The 19,183-nt window shown below is 39.6% G+C and overlaps 1 protein-coding gene across 6 annotated transcripts in view; it reads right to left on the bottom strand.

The window, feature by feature from the left end:
- Positions 1-19,183, bottom strand: part of LOC135944818 (tyrosine-protein phosphatase Lar-like) — a 139,748-nt gene that overhangs the window by 6,409 nt on the left and 114,156 nt on the right. For 2 of the 6 annotated variants that reach the window (XM_065492053.1, XM_065492054.1), the window contains exons 4-21: positions 18,076-18,258; positions 10,477-10,587; positions 9,716-10,063; positions 9,093-9,380; positions 8,705-8,728; positions 8,549-8,649; positions 8,298-8,493; positions 7,676-7,809; positions 7,277-7,427; positions 6,293-6,589; positions 5,806-5,817; positions 5,471-5,610; positions 4,962-5,203; positions 4,302-4,504; positions 3,417-3,736; positions 2,319-2,492; positions 2,076-2,213; positions 1,737-1,880 (exon numbers count right to left, since the gene is read on the bottom strand). In XM_065492053.1, coding sequence (XP_065348125.1) covers positions 1,737-1,880; positions 2,076-2,213; positions 2,319-2,492; positions 3,417-3,736; positions 4,302-4,504; positions 4,962-5,203; positions 5,471-5,610; positions 5,806-5,817; positions 6,293-6,589; positions 7,277-7,427; positions 7,676-7,809; positions 8,298-8,493; positions 8,549-8,649; positions 8,705-8,728; positions 9,093-9,380; positions 9,716-10,063; positions 10,477-10,587; positions 18,076-18,258 — 3,206 coding nt within the window. The remainder of the gene's footprint in view (positions 1-1,736; positions 1,881-2,075; positions 2,214-2,318; positions 2,493-3,416; positions 3,737-4,301; positions 4,505-4,961; positions 5,204-5,470; positions 5,611-5,805; positions 5,818-6,292; positions 6,590-7,276; positions 7,428-7,675; positions 7,810-8,297; positions 8,494-8,548; positions 8,650-8,704; positions 8,729-9,092; positions 9,381-9,715; positions 10,064-10,476; positions 10,588-18,075; positions 18,259-19,183) is intronic. The other 4 variants (XM_065492057.1, XM_065492058.1, XM_065492056.1 and 1 more) reach the window with 3 other exon arrangements.

Below are 19,183 nucleotides of genomic sequence, written 5' to 3'. Positions count from 1 at the left end.
GAACACAAAAAATAGTTTGAAATCTTCTGACGCTTCTAGGGGCCGCTTGCACAGCTGATGTTCAATGGTATACAATTTCAAATCAATGTGATGACTAAATTTTGTTCCAAAATGTTTAATCGTTTCCAAAATATTTCAAAGGACAATAATTTTCATAATTTTTATTCTTGCAAATCATTAAATGAAATGCTACATTATCAAAGACTCGTTTCTCAAGATTTCAATGTTACTGTTGAGAAGGAAATTTCTTTGAAAAGGCGATTTAAAAATCAAGGGAGACAGAATAGTTTTGTTTGACTGAAAAAACTAAATGAAAGAAACTCCGGTGTCTCCATATTTCGCCAATAATTTTAATTCAAAACGCATATAAGTGAAAAGTCTATGAACGGTGCGACACTTGCGGCAGTTGTTATAAGTTTAGGGCAAGTAAAGCAGCTAAAAATAAACTCCGAGGTGATCCCCTGGAGCAAAAGAGCGTTTCCGGCCGCAGAGCGAGCACAAAGCATATATGCAACCGGCTTGACGGGTGCGCCAGGCAAAAAGCCTGTCGCGTCAGCTGCAGGCTGACTTTGCAAATGGGATTGATAATTAATACCGGCTGTAGTTTTCATTCAACACAAAACTCGATCGAGTAGTGGCAATCAATTCACAACTCAATTCCAGTGCATATTTAATCAGAGGTTAATTTAAAACCTCACACAGCCGACGGCACGTTTGCTTGCCTGCTTGTGTGTCTGTCTGTCAGAGAGTGGTGAATGAAAGTGGCGGCACAAAAGGCCCCGCGTAAGCCGACTAATTAGTGCACGGAGCTGCACGCCTTTTGATCTCGGCGGGCAAATCAACAGCACTATACGCTACTTAGCAGCGTGTGCCCTCTGCTAATGTTGAGATCGGATGCCTGACAATACTGTCAAAGCCATTGATACCCTCTTCAACTCGAGAGTTCAAATTGGTCTATTGACTCCTTGTTGGGCACACAAGAGAGCCATTTTGATAATTAATGCAATGTATCAGTATAACAATAATCACAGAGCTAATGACGTAGACTCAATTTAGCCAAATTGAATTTTGACTCAATAATGGGTATTTTTTTAATATATAATTTTGATTGCATCCTCTCTTTTAGTATTTTTTTAATTTTTGATTCGAACAGGAAAGTTTCTAAATGTGGTTTAGGCTCTATGTAGGCCAATTAGGTGGGTTTAGACAGTTTATATCTTTTTCCTTGCAAATTTCTCGTCCATTACATTTTCAGTCGAGTGCAATGCGTTTACTCGGTATTTGCCTAAATTAAGAGTTTTGAATATAAATTCATTGGGTTTCTCTCGAAAAAATGTGACTTTTTCCGACGAAAATCAATTAGACTTAGGAAATATATTTGGGCTGAAACTTTGTTCCAAGCTCTGTAAAAGTCAATACATAGCTCAACAGGACCAAAATATTTAATTAATTTTCCAGCATAAAAATTAATGATCAAATTCAACTTACTCAATGAAGTTGAAATGAGACTAGTATTGAAATGAGGTATTATGACTTTGCACAAAAATATTTGTACATTTTCCTTCTAGAAATTTATCTTGAAATTAGTAAGCTACTAAAACTAGTAACATGGAAGTCCCTGACTTGCAAGTTACAAAGTAAGCAAAGCTTCACCACTGTCATGCCTTCTGTGCTACAGGTGTGGCCTGTTATAGACACACACACACACATTCAAGAGATGAAAGAAATCAACCTACCCTGTAATTTTGAGGATTGAGTCTGATAGGCGGCGACCATGAGAGCGTCATGCTGTGTGTGCTGACATCGTGCGCGCGCAAATTCAGCGGCACATCCTCGGGTTTCACTTTGACAGTCACTTTCTCCGACAACTTTCCAAGTCCCTTGCGAAGGAAAAAGTCATTAACAACGCGTCGCACTCTCCCTCCATCTTCGCATTCATTCAAAGTAGAATAAATAACGTGAAATATTTAATTAAACGCCCAGCAGCGGCGCGTCTCTCTCGTTTACTCTCTCGCTCTCAGTCAGGCGCAACATTAAGCCAACTTTTGTAATTTATGATTTACGGGCCAACTTACGGTTCTGGTTCTCGCCGCCACGGCCACAGCGTATTGCGCAAACTTCTCCAAGTTTGTCAGCTCGGCCGATTCGGTGACTGGCACTGATTTGTGCTGCCACTCATCCAAGTCTTCCACCGCAGTCATCGTGTAAAACACCTGAACAAAACGCAATTGACCCATCAATCGACGTTAAATGGCCACAAGTAGTGTAAAATTGTACACAAAGTTGGGAGTTTTGCGGGTTTTACGGAATTAACGCACCTGATATCCAATGACCTTGTTTCGACTCGGAACCGGTTCCCACCACACCTCAACGCTTGCATCTGAGGTGGCGAGTGCGTTGACCGAAAGCGGAGCTCTCACAGCGTCTCTGTCTGTTTTCACGAGCAGCTTTTCGCTGGGTGGACCGGCTCCTCTTACTGTGAAGGCCCTTATCTGGATAACAAAATTAACAATCCGGCATAAGCAGAGTGAAAAGCCAAAATTATAAGTATCAGGCATTTTATTATTTTAGAATATGGAAACAGGGTGGATGTCTGTAGTGGTTGCGGAGCCGAGCTCCCACTCCTTTTTCACTTTTGGTCTAGGGTATTGTTATTAATGATTGTTAGACGATATTTGTTTGAAATTCGTTAAAGCAACAGAGAGAGATTTTGAATTTAAATTAGTTTTCGTCAGAAACACGAGCCAACAAGTCGCATCTTAAGAGTTCCGAGCGTTTAATTGAGAAGGACCCGGTTCATTTGGGTAAATTCTTTTCTAATTTTAAATTGTTCTTCAAGTCAGCACTGTTCACCAATTCTGTTTAAAACCGCTATGCGATTTTATATCCTATTATTTTATGTATTTATGACAAGGCAGAATAAACAAGAATAATAAGTCAATTCTCTTAAACTGTTAACTCTAAAGTCGAATATGAATTCTGGTTAAAGGTCCTTGTATTCTGTTAGTCGGAATAGTCGACAAGAGACTTTCTGATTAAAGAGAAGAATTGTTCAAGATCCCGCAAGATTTATTTTTCACCTCCTATCCCCCAAATGTCTATAGGCCAGAAATATTTGTTTTTGTTTGGGAGGGTCATAGTTAAAAATTATGGACAAATATTTTTAAATAATTCTTGCATATTTATTTCAGTCAATTATTCAATATTAAATTTATTTTTGATTGATGCCAATAAAGGCATAAGAACGCAAGGTGGTCATAATTTGTAAGTGAAACTAAGTTTCTTATCCAATAAAAACATTAACAATACGACCAAACAGTACTCAAAATAATATAAAATAACACTTTTTCTCTCTGACCATATTGAAGGGATTTTTAAAACGAGCCTTCAAATTGATGATTAAATAAACCATATACCTGAAATGAATATTCAGTGTTCTCTTCGAGTCCAACAAACACAGCTTTGGGTAGGGTGACATTTCGCTCGCCAACGGGTGCCGAGTGGTCCTCAACCTTGTACAACTGGGCCGTGTACCTGAGCACCCTTCCACGGCGCAGGTTGGCCATCGGTGGTGACCAAGTTAGGGCGACCACGTCCGGTGTCTGGAAGTCGACGCTCAGATTCGTGGGTGGGCCCGCTGGGGCTCCTTCTGGGGTCGGGAGACGCTCCACCGCCTCTTGGCCCACGCCAGCCGCCGTCACGCCCGCGAGACGGAATTCATACATAGTGCCGTGCTCTGCAAATAAATCGATCGGCGCGAGACGGTGCCTGAGTATACAAGATCACGAGTTGGAGAGACTGGTTTGTCTCCTTGAATTACATGGGAAAACACATAGTCTTTAAAATATCGATCTATCTTAAAAATAAGGAAGATACGTATAAATTAAAGTTGGAAGGCATTGTGTAACCAGTCAATTTTTGTTTCAATATATAGCTCGAATTTATTAAAATAATTTTCTCTTGAATAAACTGAGACAGTGTGCTGAAGTAACCAATTTTCAAGAATATTAAATAGAAATAAATACGTCTCATCACAAGGGTTACTAAAACTTTGAGGTGAAAACCTTCAGTTAACATTATTTGTTTTTGTTTCCAATAACAAATAAAGGCAGACAAGATTTCTTCGCACAAATCGATCATTTAATCAATTTACAAGCAAACACAAAGGTTTCATCAATACCAACTCGTGAATGCGACATCAAGAAAACAAAATAATTGTCTCATCTGCGGTTTGTTTGATCGACCGCGAAATCAGCCGACGGCTACACTGTTGAACGTACAAACGAATTCTGCCGACTCACCCAAGCCCTGGACGCGGTGCTGCAAGGTGTGTGCGCCAACAATATCCTCGTCGGTGTAAAGCATTGGTTGACCGCCCTCGTGTTGGTCGTCCTGGCGGGCACCGTATCGTAGTCTATAGCCAAGCAGTTCGCCGTGGGGGTTGCTTGGCTTTGACCACTCGAGCTCGACGCCGACCCCGAGCCCTTCGCCCTCGTCCAGCAACCTGCATCAAATGCAATAAGCCCGACTTCTGACCAGATCACAAACGGCCTCTCCGCCGCGTGTGTTTGACTAATTATGCCTGCGGTTCACGCCTGTGTCTCGTACTAAAAGCCTGATTTTTCAATTGAATTTTATTTTGATTAACTTTTGAAGTAAATTTAATCTGGCGCAGCGATGATTCGAATTCGATTAAAACTTCAATTAACAAGATCTTGATGTAAGATTCGAGACTGCTAATTCTGCCAAACCACAAATTTATTAATACAAACAAAAGTCACAGTTGGCAAAGTTTGTCCATCGCAAACAAAAGAGAGCAAAAGTGTTTTTGCCTGATGGTGATGGCGCAATCAAACACAAATCCCAGCGGCATCAAAGTCAAATGAAATCAGTGCAACGCTAATGTTTTGACTGGAACTGCGAAGGCAGCAAAACTAACTGAAGCGCGACGTGTTATTTACCTAATCTCGAGCGTAGGCTTGTTGGGCACCCCGCCGGGAGTGGTGCCCATCACCGGCTTGCTCTTTTCACCCTCGCCGCGTCTCGTCAGCGCAGACACCTGCACAGAGTACTCGGTGCTGGGCTGCAGACCCGTCACATTCAACTCGCCACCACCGGAAGTCAGCTCCAACTTTGAGCTCGGCACCTCGAATGTCAGTGGCTCCAGAAACAAGTTCTCTTGTCCCTGTTGGGTTGCGACAATCTTTTGATGGTTCAATTAATTATTTGTATCTCAATGGGAATAGGAACAAGTTTATTATTTTTATTTATGACAGAATTCCTAAATCTATAAATTCAAGATATTAACTCTTTATTTTCGCATTTATTTGCGTATATTCTGAGTGTTATAAAATCAAAACCTTTAACCAAATAATATAAATTGATGTGAGAAAAGCCATAACACTTCAGTTATTTTTAATTTCAGCATTAATTCAAAAGATTCCCCTGCCTGAAAATTAAGACCATTCACCTCAAGCGGCACTTCCTTGACCGTTATCTTGTATGCTCTGATCAAATCTCGTTTTTCCGTGTCTAGCGGCGGGCGCCACCAAACTTGTAGACAGGAAATGTTAACAGGGAGCACCTTGACGCCCTGCGGAGGTCCTGGCACTATTTCAAAAACAGATTTGCAAGTTAGAACACGACCCTTTGGGGACTTACGATGAAATCTCTTTGATATAGGCCAGGATCATGAGAACAGGTAAAAGTAATTTAGGGGGATTTGCTGATGGAGGTTTCTAGAATCAGTTGATATTTGACGATGAAATGAAACTTTTCTAGGCATTGTTTGTATGAGCTACTTACTGTAGAGTTTGCCTGTTGCGTTATGTGCCACAGCAATGGTGCAGAAAGCAAAGGTGATCATAAATTAAAAATCATTCAAAGTGAGTTAGAGGAAGCAGAACTTTACCAGGAAGAGCTTTCAGAGAAATTTATGGAGGCTGCGAATTCAGATGGATATTTTTGTACTGCAGCTGATTTTTATTCTTTAAGCCCACTTGACACTATAGCAAAAATAATTTAAAACTTCCATCCTGCGAACAGGCACAGGTTGAAGCGGCAGATGGAAAAGCGAAATGTCAATGTGAAAAAATTCCCAAAAAGCAACGGAAGCTAAAACTCAACTGCCCATCCACAAATATTTTATTTTTACTCTTTCCGGCGCAAAAATTTTGCTTCCAAACAAGTGTGAAGGTGCAATATCAACGTTTATCAAATCTTGAGCGATATTTTATTGACGTCATGCTCGCAGCGTGCTTTGTGTGTGGCATCATTTTTGCAAGAAACTCACCCGTCTGGTAAGCGTCGTCGAAGGTGGTGGCCCTGATAGGGTCGGACGCCTTGCCGATCCTGCCGTTCAGGGTGGCCGTGACCGTGACCACGTAAGTGGTACCTGGCTGCAGACCCTGGATGATGGCCTCCTTGCCGGAGGTGTGCGTGACCACCTCGGTGGTGTCTGAGTCGGATTCGCGGGCCAGCACGCGGTAGACAACGCCGGCCGGCGACGCGGCGGCTCCCCACCGCAGGTGCAGCTTCCGTGCCTCGGCGTTCACGACGGTCAGGTTCACCGCGGCCGCCGTCACCACGGCTATTAGCACACGAAATTGCTCCAGAAAACCGCACAATCAAGCGGTGCGCACTTTCTTTGTTGTTGGCCGCGCTTTACTAGCTTAACGTTTACAAAATTTATGGGATACACATGTTGAATATTTTTACTTTAATTTAGGGTTTCTTGGGAAGAGAAAAGTTTTGGTGTAATAATCAAAGAAAGATAAAAACTGATATAAAAATCTTAGCATTTTAGACATGATTAACATCTAATGATTAGGTTACGTAATTCTGAATTCATCTATAGAAAAAAATTTCGTGTTTTCTCATCCCATAACCTGCATTAGTTTCGTTTTCTAGATCATATAGTTAAGTACAAATTAGTGTTCTAAATTTGTTTTCATACGTGTCTTTTTTACTCCAATTTAAATTTAAGATTTAATTATTTATCATTTTGATACGATTAACCTTTTTCTTAGCTAAAATTACGACGGAATTTGATGCAATCAAAATATAGCTAAAAGTGTGAGTGCTGCATGCAATAAAACTGTGCTCTTCCTAAATACATAGAAGTGCGCTACAGATAAAGAATTTCCTTGTTTGATTTTGGCCCTGATTTCGAAATCCAGTCACATATTATATGGTTTCTGATTTTAAAAACCTCCAGCAAAACTCGTTGTTTTTCGTGGGCCAGATGTGAGCTTGCCAGCTTATTTCATTCACTCACCATAAGGCTGTGTTTTGACCACCAAGGGGCTCGTCGTCGCTCCCTCTCCCCGTTGAGACCTCGCGGCTAGAGACACGTGGTACACGGTGTCAGGTACCAAGCCTGTTAGTTCATAGCTGTCTGAGACTGGAAGACGCCGATGGTGCCGCTCCTAAATGTCAAAGCGCCAAAAACTTTACATTTAGTATTCAGGAGAGATAATTATGTGAAAAAGAGGGCCGGCTTATTGTCTGATTATTTAATTTTTTCAAATCAATTGGGAAAGTGTAAATTAGAAATTATGGCCGGTGCTAGACAATTGTAGTCATTCTAATAAATAAAATAAATGAAAATATTTGCCAAACTCTGGCAATTTGAACTACTTATTCTTAAATTTTGCTGCAAAGAGAAGTACTTTACCTTGGTGTAGGTGTCGTTCCAGTAGAGATCGTACCCAGTCAGGTGCTCCCCAGCGATGATTGGTTTGCTCCACTGCAATTTTACTGAGTTTTCACCAATTTCGCTGGCGTCCAGACTGTCGGGCTGTGACGGCACTGCAACATCCGTTTGGCGTGTTTTATAATTGAATCTCCAACGAAGCGAATGGCAGATTCATTTGCTGACCATCTATTAACCGTTTCACATAGGCATTGCGGTCTTTTTTACTGTCATGCAACCAAGGGACGAATCATCAAAATACGTCCATATTTGCTAACCTAAGTAAGCTACAATAAGCTATAAGGATATCAACATACAACATCGCACGTGAAGAATTCAGATATATCAAAGTCCAGAAATTTTAGTATAATGCACTTAATTTAACATTTTGGAACAGAAACCATAAATCTGGCTATAACGTTTACGCAAATTTGATCGAATGTGTCCGTTTAAAAGCCAAAACTCAGATTAGGTGCTTATAATGTGTATCATTTGAAATTATCAATCTAGATTATCATTCAGTCAAATGTATGATTTTGTGACGATCATTAACGTTTTAAAAATAGCAATCAAAGGTCAAAAGTGAATAAAGTAATTAACTCACCTCCCTGTTGAGTTTTGACCAACACGGCTGGCGACAGATGCCCGGGGCCAACGTTTGTAAGTGTCTGCACGCGAATCGTGTAAATGCTGTGAGGGGTGAGTTCACTAATAGTGGTCAGCTGGTTGTTATCCACCACCTGCGAGCGCCACTGGCTCAAAGGCAAATTCGGCGATTCAGTGTAATAAACTTTGTAGCCCTGAGAATAAAGGGAGCTTCAGCCGTCGAGTTTCAATTCAAGAGCACTCACTAACCGTTATTTGCGCATTCGGCGACTCCGGCTCTTCCCACTGGATCACCATTGTGCTCGAGCTGAGAGGGCGCACCTGCACGTTTTTCGGCACCGAACCACCTTCTGCGAAAAATAGCTTATTAGGATAATAGGTTCGAACGCAAAACTTTTAGCCTACTTGCGTTCCCTTGGAGTGAATCGACTGGAAAATTGGAATTTTTATTATTTCTGAGCGGTAAGGTCTTAAGTCGAAACCGGGCCCTTCTTCAGCATTGGCGTTTTTGAGCTTGCAAGAGAAACGTATCATTTCCTCACGTTTTTCAATACTCAGTTTTAACATAGACCAATTTCATTTTATTAATCGGATAGTTTAGTGCGAAAATAAGGTAACAATGACAATCCATTTAGCCTCAAAATTCCGAATTTATAAGAGAAAATGAAGATATAAATTATTTTCGTGATACAGCATGTCGACAAATAATATCAGGAAACATGTGAGGCCCAGGGGAAGAAAATCAAACGCCAAAATTGAAGGAGTCACCCGTGCGAATTGATTTGCGGCCCACCTGTCTCGCCTGTGTTGGCGGTGACCGCGATGCTGGCCGGGCCGCGACCGATATTATTGATAGCAGAGACGTGGAACTCGTACTGCGTGAATGGTGTAAGGCCTCGCACGGTATAGAACTTGGTGATGATGCCGCTGATTTCCGAGAAAGCTTGATTTGTCATTGTGGTCGGTCTGTATTGCAGCACAAAATAGTTGGGTTCGTCCTCTTTGGGATACGACCAGCTCAGCCGGGCTGACGTCGCGCCCACCTCAGACACCATGAGGGAAATCGGTGCCACTGGCAGCGCTGGGGATCAATTTATATAACCACAACGTTATGAGTGATTGACAATAATTTGCAAGCCAAACTACACAGTTATTAAAAAAATATTGAAAGTTTGTCTTTTTTAAAATGAAAGAGAAACGAAAAAATATGTGACTTTAGATACTTATTTTATGTCTCGCTTGGAATTTGTCCACCAACGATAAATTGTACTAAATGTCAAATCTTTTCATTAAATTTTATGGGGAGAATTTCCCATTAGACCTAGAAATAGACGCACATGACTAGCTCTACATCTTTGTGACATGACAACTTTTTATAGGCAATTTCGATGTATTTTTACACAGAGTGGTACTCACACAAAACTTTGACAGTGGTGGTAGCTTCGATTGTGGCCAGCGGGCTCTTGGCCACGCATGTAAAGTTGTCCGTTTCCCTGACATCCTCCAGCTCCAAAACACTCCGGCCGATGGGCAGCGGCGACCTGTCATCATTACCCTGGAAAGTGAGGTCCTGCGCAGGTGTGGTCGACGTCGTGCTGTGGCTAGCAGGTCCAGTAATGAACACGTCGGGGTTGTTGGTTTTGCGCCACTGCACTGAGGGCATTGGCGAGCCCACGGCCACGCAGGTGATGTTCAGGTTGCCGCCTAAAAGCACCTCCAGCACCGTCGGCGGCGGGATCGTGAATTGCGGAGGCACTCGACGCACTAGGATAATATAACAAGTTTTTATTTTATTTTTACATAATTTATGTACATAAAACACTTTGAAAATTGAAAAAAGAATAATTCTTGAATAGCTAATTACTTATTTTGAAAATTTAATCAATCTTTTTCAGTCATGTGACGTATTACACAAATTTTTGTAATTATGAAAGTTTCATAAAACTAACGGCCAAACCAAAATAAAATTCTTGCATGGATAAACACGCAATCAGCACATAAAAGAGTCTGTGGAGAGCAATTATATTTTGGCTGGGCGCCAAAACGGACTTGGTTTGTCAAATTAATCAAACTAATTGCCACGAACATGGGAGGAAAGAGAAGGCCGCTGCTTTTTGTCCACGCGTTAACAATGTGCACGCAAAATTATTTTTGCACGCGTAAAAGAGAAACCTCACCCTTGACATAGAGCATGATGGCGTGGGAGTATTCGGTACCAAGTTCATTCTCCGCCACGCATTCGTATTTGCCCTGATCAGCCTCCTGGCTGTTGCTAACCTGCAGACTTCCTGTAATCATGGATATTGGCTTCAGAACTAGGAACAGGATTGGGAGAAGCAACAATTCAATATGTTTTCTTAATTAAAATGTAGACACTCGAGGTACGTTAAATGAACTTCAACCTTGTTGTTTTGTAAACAAGGGATAAAAAAGAGCAAAAAAGGGTCCGTTTTAATTACATTATTTCCTTTATAAATGGCATATTTTTTAAAAATAAATCACAGCAAAAATGGAAAAAAGACTAACTAATCTGACAACATGACAGAGACGCTCAATTACTGATGATAATTTTTTACATTTATTTTCTCTATAATTTACCAGCAACATTCAAATTTTTAGCGAAAAGTATTTTTAGCTGCATTTTGTTTGATCAATATTTTGAAGCGTTTTTGCTTATTGTTGGTATTCCTTGGTCTCTGAACTCTGACCCATGACATTTTAGCAACAACACAATCAATAAAGTACACAACTTTCCATTTGTTCATCTCTTTGTTGGAATTACTTTTGAAAAATATAATTAGGTGATTCCATGAATTCACCAAGACATTAATATTGTGTGTATATTAGTATATATATTTGTCAAATCTGCAAAAAAGAGCAAATTTGTAAATTGCGTAAATTCAAATAAAGGTGCCCATGAACTTGTGACAGGAATCTACACAATTTTTAGCTACAACGATGATTTGAAATTTGCCAATTTAACCACCCCTTCTTTTTCTTCTCGTTTAAATATTTACAAAGAACGGCACCGTTGAAACAACAGGTTTTAGTGATCACTCCAATAAAAACCAATTTTGATGGAGGCAGGAAAACGGTATGATTATTTGTCGCTTGCTTCCACTCATAATCACAAGGGCTGTAAATAAAATCACAGAGTCGATTAGGAAAAATAAAAGGGCTCGCCCACAACCAGTTTGATTACGGATGGGCGATAGATGCGGACGTGAACCGCATGATTGTCGGCAAACATTATCGCTTTCGGCGTGTGTACAATTTCTAAACCCGCACGATTCGACTCTTGTTTGCAATTGTCGCGTCAAACGGAACGGATGCAACACTCAACAGTTGGAAATTATTTGTCATTTATTCCTGTGTAAAGCCGAGAGAAAAATTGAATTTTGGCTCGCGTCACGTCTACTCAAAGCCGTTGCAAAGAGGCGGCGCTTTTTAGCAGGCAATTTAATGACGTTATCATGTCCCCTGCCTTGCATAAATATGCGAACAACGCACACGCAAGGCTCAAACTTTATATATATATAAGTGTGTGTGTGTTGTGCATACTTGGCCGGAGAATTATATGCACAAGTTTTAGTGGCTAATTCTGTTATCATATTACGGTCGCGCGTGTGTGTGCAGACAAACTGACAGAGCGAGAGGCTTATGATCGGCAGGGGCGGCACTGCTTTGAATCAAAATGGATATGAAGCTCACAATATAATTGCAAATTAAAGGAATATAACATTGGCCATTGCAGAGCTTTCCTGAGAGAATATCCACATTCAGTTGAATACTAATTCACAAAATTCAGTTTTATATGTTTATAAATTAATAAAGTTAACCTTCCCAAAACTGTTGTAACGATCATGACTTTTATTTTCTCTGACTCAGTATTTTTCCTATCTATTCAAATTCTTAAAAGTGATTCCTAACTTCTTTAAAATATTATTTTCGTCATAAATTAAATGTAAAAGGTAAAAATGAGCAAAATACAAAACAATATAATCGGAAAGGTTTTTAGGCAACCAACTTCTCAAACTTGCCGAAAATGATTTTTAAGCTTATTTCCTTCAAGCCAATGAATTATTAATGTATTTTTTTTTAAATTTAGTGTATCATTATGTTTAATTGAAATTTATGAAAAGAAGCAACGCAAAAAATTCCAATAACAATGAGAGTTCTTCAAGCGCAGATCTGCCTTTGCTGAATGCGCCCCTGCTGTTTCACACAGAGCCATTTGTTGTAGAGCATTTTACAAGTTTGCACACGTACACAGGTGTTGTTGGAAAGTGCGGAGCACGGCAGAGGGGTGTGCTGAGCGGCATTAGCTCCGAAGAAATGGAAATTGAATTTGTGCCGGCGCGAATTCACCAGGAATTAAAATCGCCTTGAGACACCATCAATATTGCGTCTCGTGAGCCTTTTGAGGCTGGCACGAAATAAACCGAATTCGCGCCCCATTAGCTGTAAACGAGTGGCGAATGAGTCGGCGGGTGGCGGCAGTAGCTCAGGTGGCCTGCGAGGCGAAACGCAAAGCCCCGCATGTCGGCCGCTACATATATGCACCCCACGGTATGCGTGCATATATATGCACGTAGGGTAGGTATTTACAGTTTACAGCACTGTTCTGCGTCTGCATATAAACAGTTCAAATAAATGCCGTGTAATGCCAACTGTAGCAGACGAAAATCACAATGAAGGGCAGCTTTCGTTGATGTGAAACTGAACTGATTTTTCTAAAAATGACTGTCACTGGCCCAAAATAATAATCTAGCAGAAAAATAAGAACAGAAAAATGGTTCCATCATTATTTTTAGAAAATACTATGTTCTTAATCACTTATATTAACTGGACTTCATCCTCATTGATTTCAAAGTTGTTAAACTAACTCATCCGGTTTCTGCGCATCTAGTCCACCCTATTTCATGATTAGGCGCCTCGGCCAGCTTAAAAACCCACTTTCTATTCAGTCATTTTTCTAGAATGTCAAGTTATCCCTCTTTCTTTGATAAATTTTCTGAGTTACCTAATCAAACGAGCTAAAATCTACTTGAATGTCGGAGCTGCGAGTGTGATACAACATGTATATACATAGTGTTATACAACATATTATACGTACGAGAGTTTGCGTGTGCGTATATTTATGTGGCTGGAGCTTTGCGAGTGTATGTGTTATTCGGGGATGTGCGCGAGGATTAGTAGGTCTACTGACAATTTATATCGCGTATATCCACGGCGTGACACATAATAACGCAACGCACGCCTCTCGCCCCTGAGCGCCCACTTTATTATTAGCAACACCTGAGCCACTGCACTTTCCCCGCTTAATAATAATTCTCGACGGTCGTGAAAAACGACACTCAGCCCTGGAAACCAGTTTGCGCATTTTTATATAAGCTGGAAGAGTGAAAAGAGGCTAATTGTTGTTTATGATCAGCCAGGGTTTGGGACCAATATTTTAGATGTGTCAATATGCGTCATTCCATGCAGGCACCAGATTTTTCGCTGACTAAAAGGTATGAAGTTGATATCTATCAAATGTTCAACTGGCAGAATTTGGAGAAGGTTTGAGTTTTTGAGTTGGAATCAGTGGAAAATTTAACTATTTGTGATCAAGTAAAGTACTCGTTTCTTAAATTAAAAGTGAATCAACTAGGAAAACACTCAATGGCTCAACTCTGTGTGAATTTGCAACAAGAATGGGTGGCTACTGGTAAACAAAAGAAAAATAACAATTTTACTTCCGTACGTCCTTTGTACAACGGCAGAGTCAATTTCGACCCCTCAAACCTTATCAGCAGTATGTTATGCAAAATCCGAGTAAAAACTGCATATGGCTTTATTTTGTTTTTAATGTTAATTATTGCTGATCTACTGCTGATGAGGACTAAGAAGCTGAAACAACCGCTTTCCAGAACGAGAACGAGTGATATTAACTGTTATTGTTTTTTCATATTTTTCAATATTGCCACCTGGTTTTAAATCCACATTATAGAGCTAGGGAATTACAATGTCCTTGTTGAATCTGGTTTAACCAATTTCTTATCTGTTTTTCTATTTTATATGTAATTTAAAAAATTAATAAATAAACTTAAACTGTGTTATGGTAGTTTAAATTCAATCGTGCTCAAGTATTGAAAGAAAATGATACAGTCATATTTTTTGTACTACGTTAAATTGGCTGGCGGAGGATGAGCGTAGGTTAAAATATATTTAAATTTATCAGGAGTGCAAATGAAATGAGCATAAAGATATTAATGATCTAGCATTATTCATAAAACGCGTTTGATTTGGTCGCTGATCAGATTTGACGATCCGATGAATCCGCGGTTTGGATGGTTCTGCAGTGTTTGTGTCAGTGGGCTTCAATAATTCACTTTGCCGAATCAATTGCCGGTGTGATTGTGAATAATTCGCGGCCAAAACGACCCCCAGGGAGCTACAACGTACACCGTAATATTTCGTGAATGGAAATTACGCGCCTGTGCGAGCATATACCTGCCGAGGGCACGCACTAAATCTGGGGGAAGCGCAGGGTTCCGGCCAATTTAATTGATTTCCCTTCGCTATCAAAATCGGTCAGCCTCTCAAAAGTCGGAATGGAAAATTGGCGTTGCAAATGAGCTCGTCAAGTGAAAAGAGAAAAATGCTACAAATTTTGAGAGGAAATCCAACCCTTTTCCCCCAAATACTGTGATTTACGGGGATGATATTTTTGCAACGTTCCCATTTATTGAGAAAAATAAAGCACGAAAATTCAAATATACATGTGTGCCAAACCACCAAAATGAAAATATAACAATGTATATTAGCATTCTAATTGATAGTTTGAAACAGTAATAACTGAAAATCTATACTGAGTGTTAGGTGAGGATAAAAATTCCAATTCAAGGTTTAGATAAAATATATGGAGGAACCAAAGAACTTTAGAAATATCAAGAATTATTTCTAATGTAGATCTCACTACAATATGCTTAAATGTCAAGTACCAAGGAAATAATGTAATGAGAACATTTTCACATCAAGTTAGATGAATGATTTATTTCATTCGTATTTTAAGTCCTTCCTATATACGTGCCGAATATTACCATTCCATTGGCCACTCACTGGTTTACATTCCCTAAAATCTGACAAAATACGCTACTAAACAGCGCGATAGAGAGCTTTCGGACGCGCATTCAGAGTACCTCTTGACATTTTTGCCTGCAAAAGGGCCAATGTTTGTTTGCGCGCGACACAACGCGATATTTCGCAAATGACACGTCTCTTTTAAAGTTGCGTGTCCGGCCGGCTGATAGTAAAGTTGGCCTGTCGCGAAAATGGACAAACACGGTGCGCCCGCCGCGAGCGATTTGGCGTGTTCGGGCTATTCATCAATAATAATGAACGAGCTGTCACGCGCTGCGAATAAAACAGAGCACCACGCTTACAGTGACGCGCGCGTTAAAAGCCTAAGCTGCTGTTTGCGCCACAGATTGAGTAGTTTGCGCCGAGAGCTAGAGCAAATCAAAACATCCTGCCACTCCAATCTCGTTTAGCCTGAATTTGAAAATTCAAAAGCGGTAAATAATGCGACTCTGAGTACATAAATTTCATTCACTAAGTGGTCAATATTTGTTTAAAAATTTGAATTGAATTGAATTTTTTTAATGCGAATTTTCACAGTAATTTTATCAACATGTGTTCACTTGATATGCTTGTCATGACTACCATTATATTTTTTCTTTAAATCGAATGTTTCATTATGAACCAAACGATGTTTGCAAATGTAAATTTTGTGGTGAGTGTGCTGTGAAACAAATCGCATACAATATAGACGTGCAAGAAAATTACTATTATAAGAGGAAGCTTCGAAACTGTGCAAAACTTGAAACTGTAATAATTTTTAAGTGTTGTACATCTAGCGCCCTTACTAAAATTTTACATTCTATTGATGGGAAGTTTGAACAGTGATTTTTAAAATATAAAAATTTTTAGTTGAATAATGAACGTGTCATCTTCAAACTCCCTATGTGATATTTCTTTGGTTTTCTTGGATGTGCCAAAATTTATTTTCCGAAAAAAAAACGAGTGGCACAAACATATAAAATTTCTTAATATTTCACAAATATTATAATACTTCTTCCTAACAAAAGATTAAAAATCAAAATGAAAAGGAGAGTTTATAGACAGCATTGATGTAATTTAATTAGCAGAAGATGAAAAAATGTTATGGCTGACAGACTACCAGGCAGTTTTGAATCTCAAAGGGAATTTTCTGCTTCATTAGTTGGATGGAGAAGCAAAAGACTTCTTCCCTGGGAATTTTGTGTATTGAGCATACACATGGCTGCAGAATATTAAGAGCAAAGAGCATTGCGAGAAGTTTGTCTGCTTTCCGCTCCAATATTTGCGAGAAAAGAGAAGGAGGAAGACAAAAGGATGAGATGAAGTACCACTTCTTCTCATGACGCTACGAGAAAACTTTTGCTCTACATCGTCTGCTGATTATTATGAGAGACATAAAACAAATCCAATAGCGATCATTTTTCTCCTTTTCTTATTTGAACTGCGCTCATTATTTTCCCGGTGAGCCAACCTGGTACGGGAGGCAGTCGCGGAGTTTTTCCTCCTCATTCTTTTATCTGCGAGGAAAATAAGATCTTCTAAACAGTTCCGATTTCAAAGCTAAACAACTCTGCGGATTTCTATTTCCTTAGTTGTTACCGCATAAAATAAAAGTAAACAGGAATTGTAATATAATCCTTTGCATTTGAGCTATAAAATAGTAAGCACTTTATAGATAATAATATAACCCTTAACCACACCAATCGATATAATAAGGAATCAAGGCAGATGTAAATATTTCAATATGGTAAATTCCATGTTGTTTGTACACTGTTGGTGTCTAATTAGCGTATTATATTCTAAATATTTCAATGGAAGCACTATTTTAAGACAAGCAAAATGCATTCCAGGAGTAGCAGAGTGAAATCAGGAACATTCATTTCGTTATGAAAAATGAGTTGAGAAAAGTTTTACTCCATCGTTGAGGCGTCATGAAGCTGTGACGAAACGCGCACTCAAAAGTCATCATTTTATGCAAATATCCTCGAAAGTAAAACGCTACGACTGTCTTTGAAAATTTACAATTAATCAATATGGAAATTTGAAATGATGGTGCCTTGAACTTAGAATTTCAAAAATAATTTATCAAATTATTTTATTCACGTTTGGAAAGGGGAGAGGGGTCAAATCAAGAAAAAGTTCGGTAAATTCTTCTCTCTGTATATGAATCGATGATAGACGCACATGCAGAAAGAAGCTCACAATTCATAGGTCGTGCTGTGTAATAAATATATTCATAAAGTGCAAAGCAGCAGAGCTGCTGCTGGCGGTGCGCTATTTTTACGTCTTTCTCGTTTTTATTCCTTTTAATATGCGCATGCATAACACACACAAAGGTGTGCCAGGCACATAAAACCGAGTATTTATGCACCTAGCCGAGAAATGCGGTAAAACTTCTATACCGCTTCGCCGTGCAGATTTGCAAATTTACTTTTCATCGTCTCTCGGCAAATGACGCCAACAGTCTCGACGCAGAGAATAAATAAAATTGCCTCTTTGACGACCGCTTTCGTGGGAGATGCGAAGTGTCTTAATTAGGCTCAGAGAGAGAGAGAGAGAGAGAGAGAGAGAGAGAGAGATTCTTTAATGGGGAAATACGCATTGGACAATAACATAGCCACACAGAGAGCCGAGTTTAAAAAAATAATAGACCCTGTTAATATGAAAATTACCTTGCGGCAAAATGGTGAACCTCTGGTCAGCCATGTCTATGGGGACGAAGTCTTTGATCCAATATACCCTGGGCTCTGGGTCTCCTCCGACCTCACACTGCAGCACAGCCGTGTGACCCACCTCGACCACCTTTGTTGTAGGTGCCTGGACAATCCTAGGAAAGCCATCTGGAGCTTTTTCAACTGAAACAGAAAGAAGAAAATATTACAATAATCTTAAATAACGCCAAGTTTCGTTTGGAACTCTAATTTATCATTTTTGGTAAATTCATTTGCGAGAGCGGGAGATTTATAAAATTTGCGATGTCTGTAGTAAACACACACACAGCACATATTGGATTTTGGAGGTGGAAATAAATCTAATCGCAAATCCCGCTGGCCGTGCTACAAAACAGAGGAGAATGATTCATTGCAGCTGTTGCCACGCACAAGGATAATATTTTGCTGCTTTGGAGAAAGGGTCTGCTGCAGTCGGGAAGGTTGTTCCTTATACTCTTAGAGCGCACATGACTTCTTCCGCCGCCAGGGAAATCAGTAGAGACTGAAGAAGCCGTCATCTCAAATAATAATCACGGCGCAATTGACCATTTCTGTAAACAACATTTTATCTGTTGCAATAGAGGCGCTTCTGACCCCTGCGTGAAGTGTTTTGAAACGATGAAGCCATTGTCTAACAAGGAAACTCTAAGAATTCAACGTTAAGTAAAGTCGATCGTGTTGAATTTGTGTAGCCTACTGCGAGATGAAATGTACGTTTTGTGAGTATCTACGATCTACACATTTTGTAAAATACTTTAGGTATTACTGTATTTGTTTAACATTAAAGTGTTAGTTATATATGTTTGAAACGATTGAGAGGTCAATCAATATTGACATATTAATATTTTGCTATAATGGGCTGGCTCAGTGCGTGATATTACTTTTTAATGGATCGTTTTAGCATTTTTCGCTTTTACTGTTTGCCCTTTCCTGCTTTGAAATCTATTTATTAAATATTTTATTGTATTTGATTAGAACAAGAATAAAAAGGGGTTTGATCTTGGCTCTGCAAAATTTTAACACATGATTGTAGAGCTGAAACTGCATATTTTTCAGAGACTGAAGAAAT

Source organism: Cloeon dipterum, chromosome 4, assembly GCF_949628265.1.
Source record: "Cloeon dipterum chromosome 4, ieCloDipt1.1, whole genome shotgun sequence".
Classification (NCBI taxonomy): Eukaryota; Metazoa; Arthropoda; class Insecta; order Ephemeroptera; family Baetidae; genus Cloeon; species Cloeon dipterum.
Note: the sequence above shows the minus strand (reverse complement) of the source record. Positions and strands in the feature narration are given on the sequence as shown.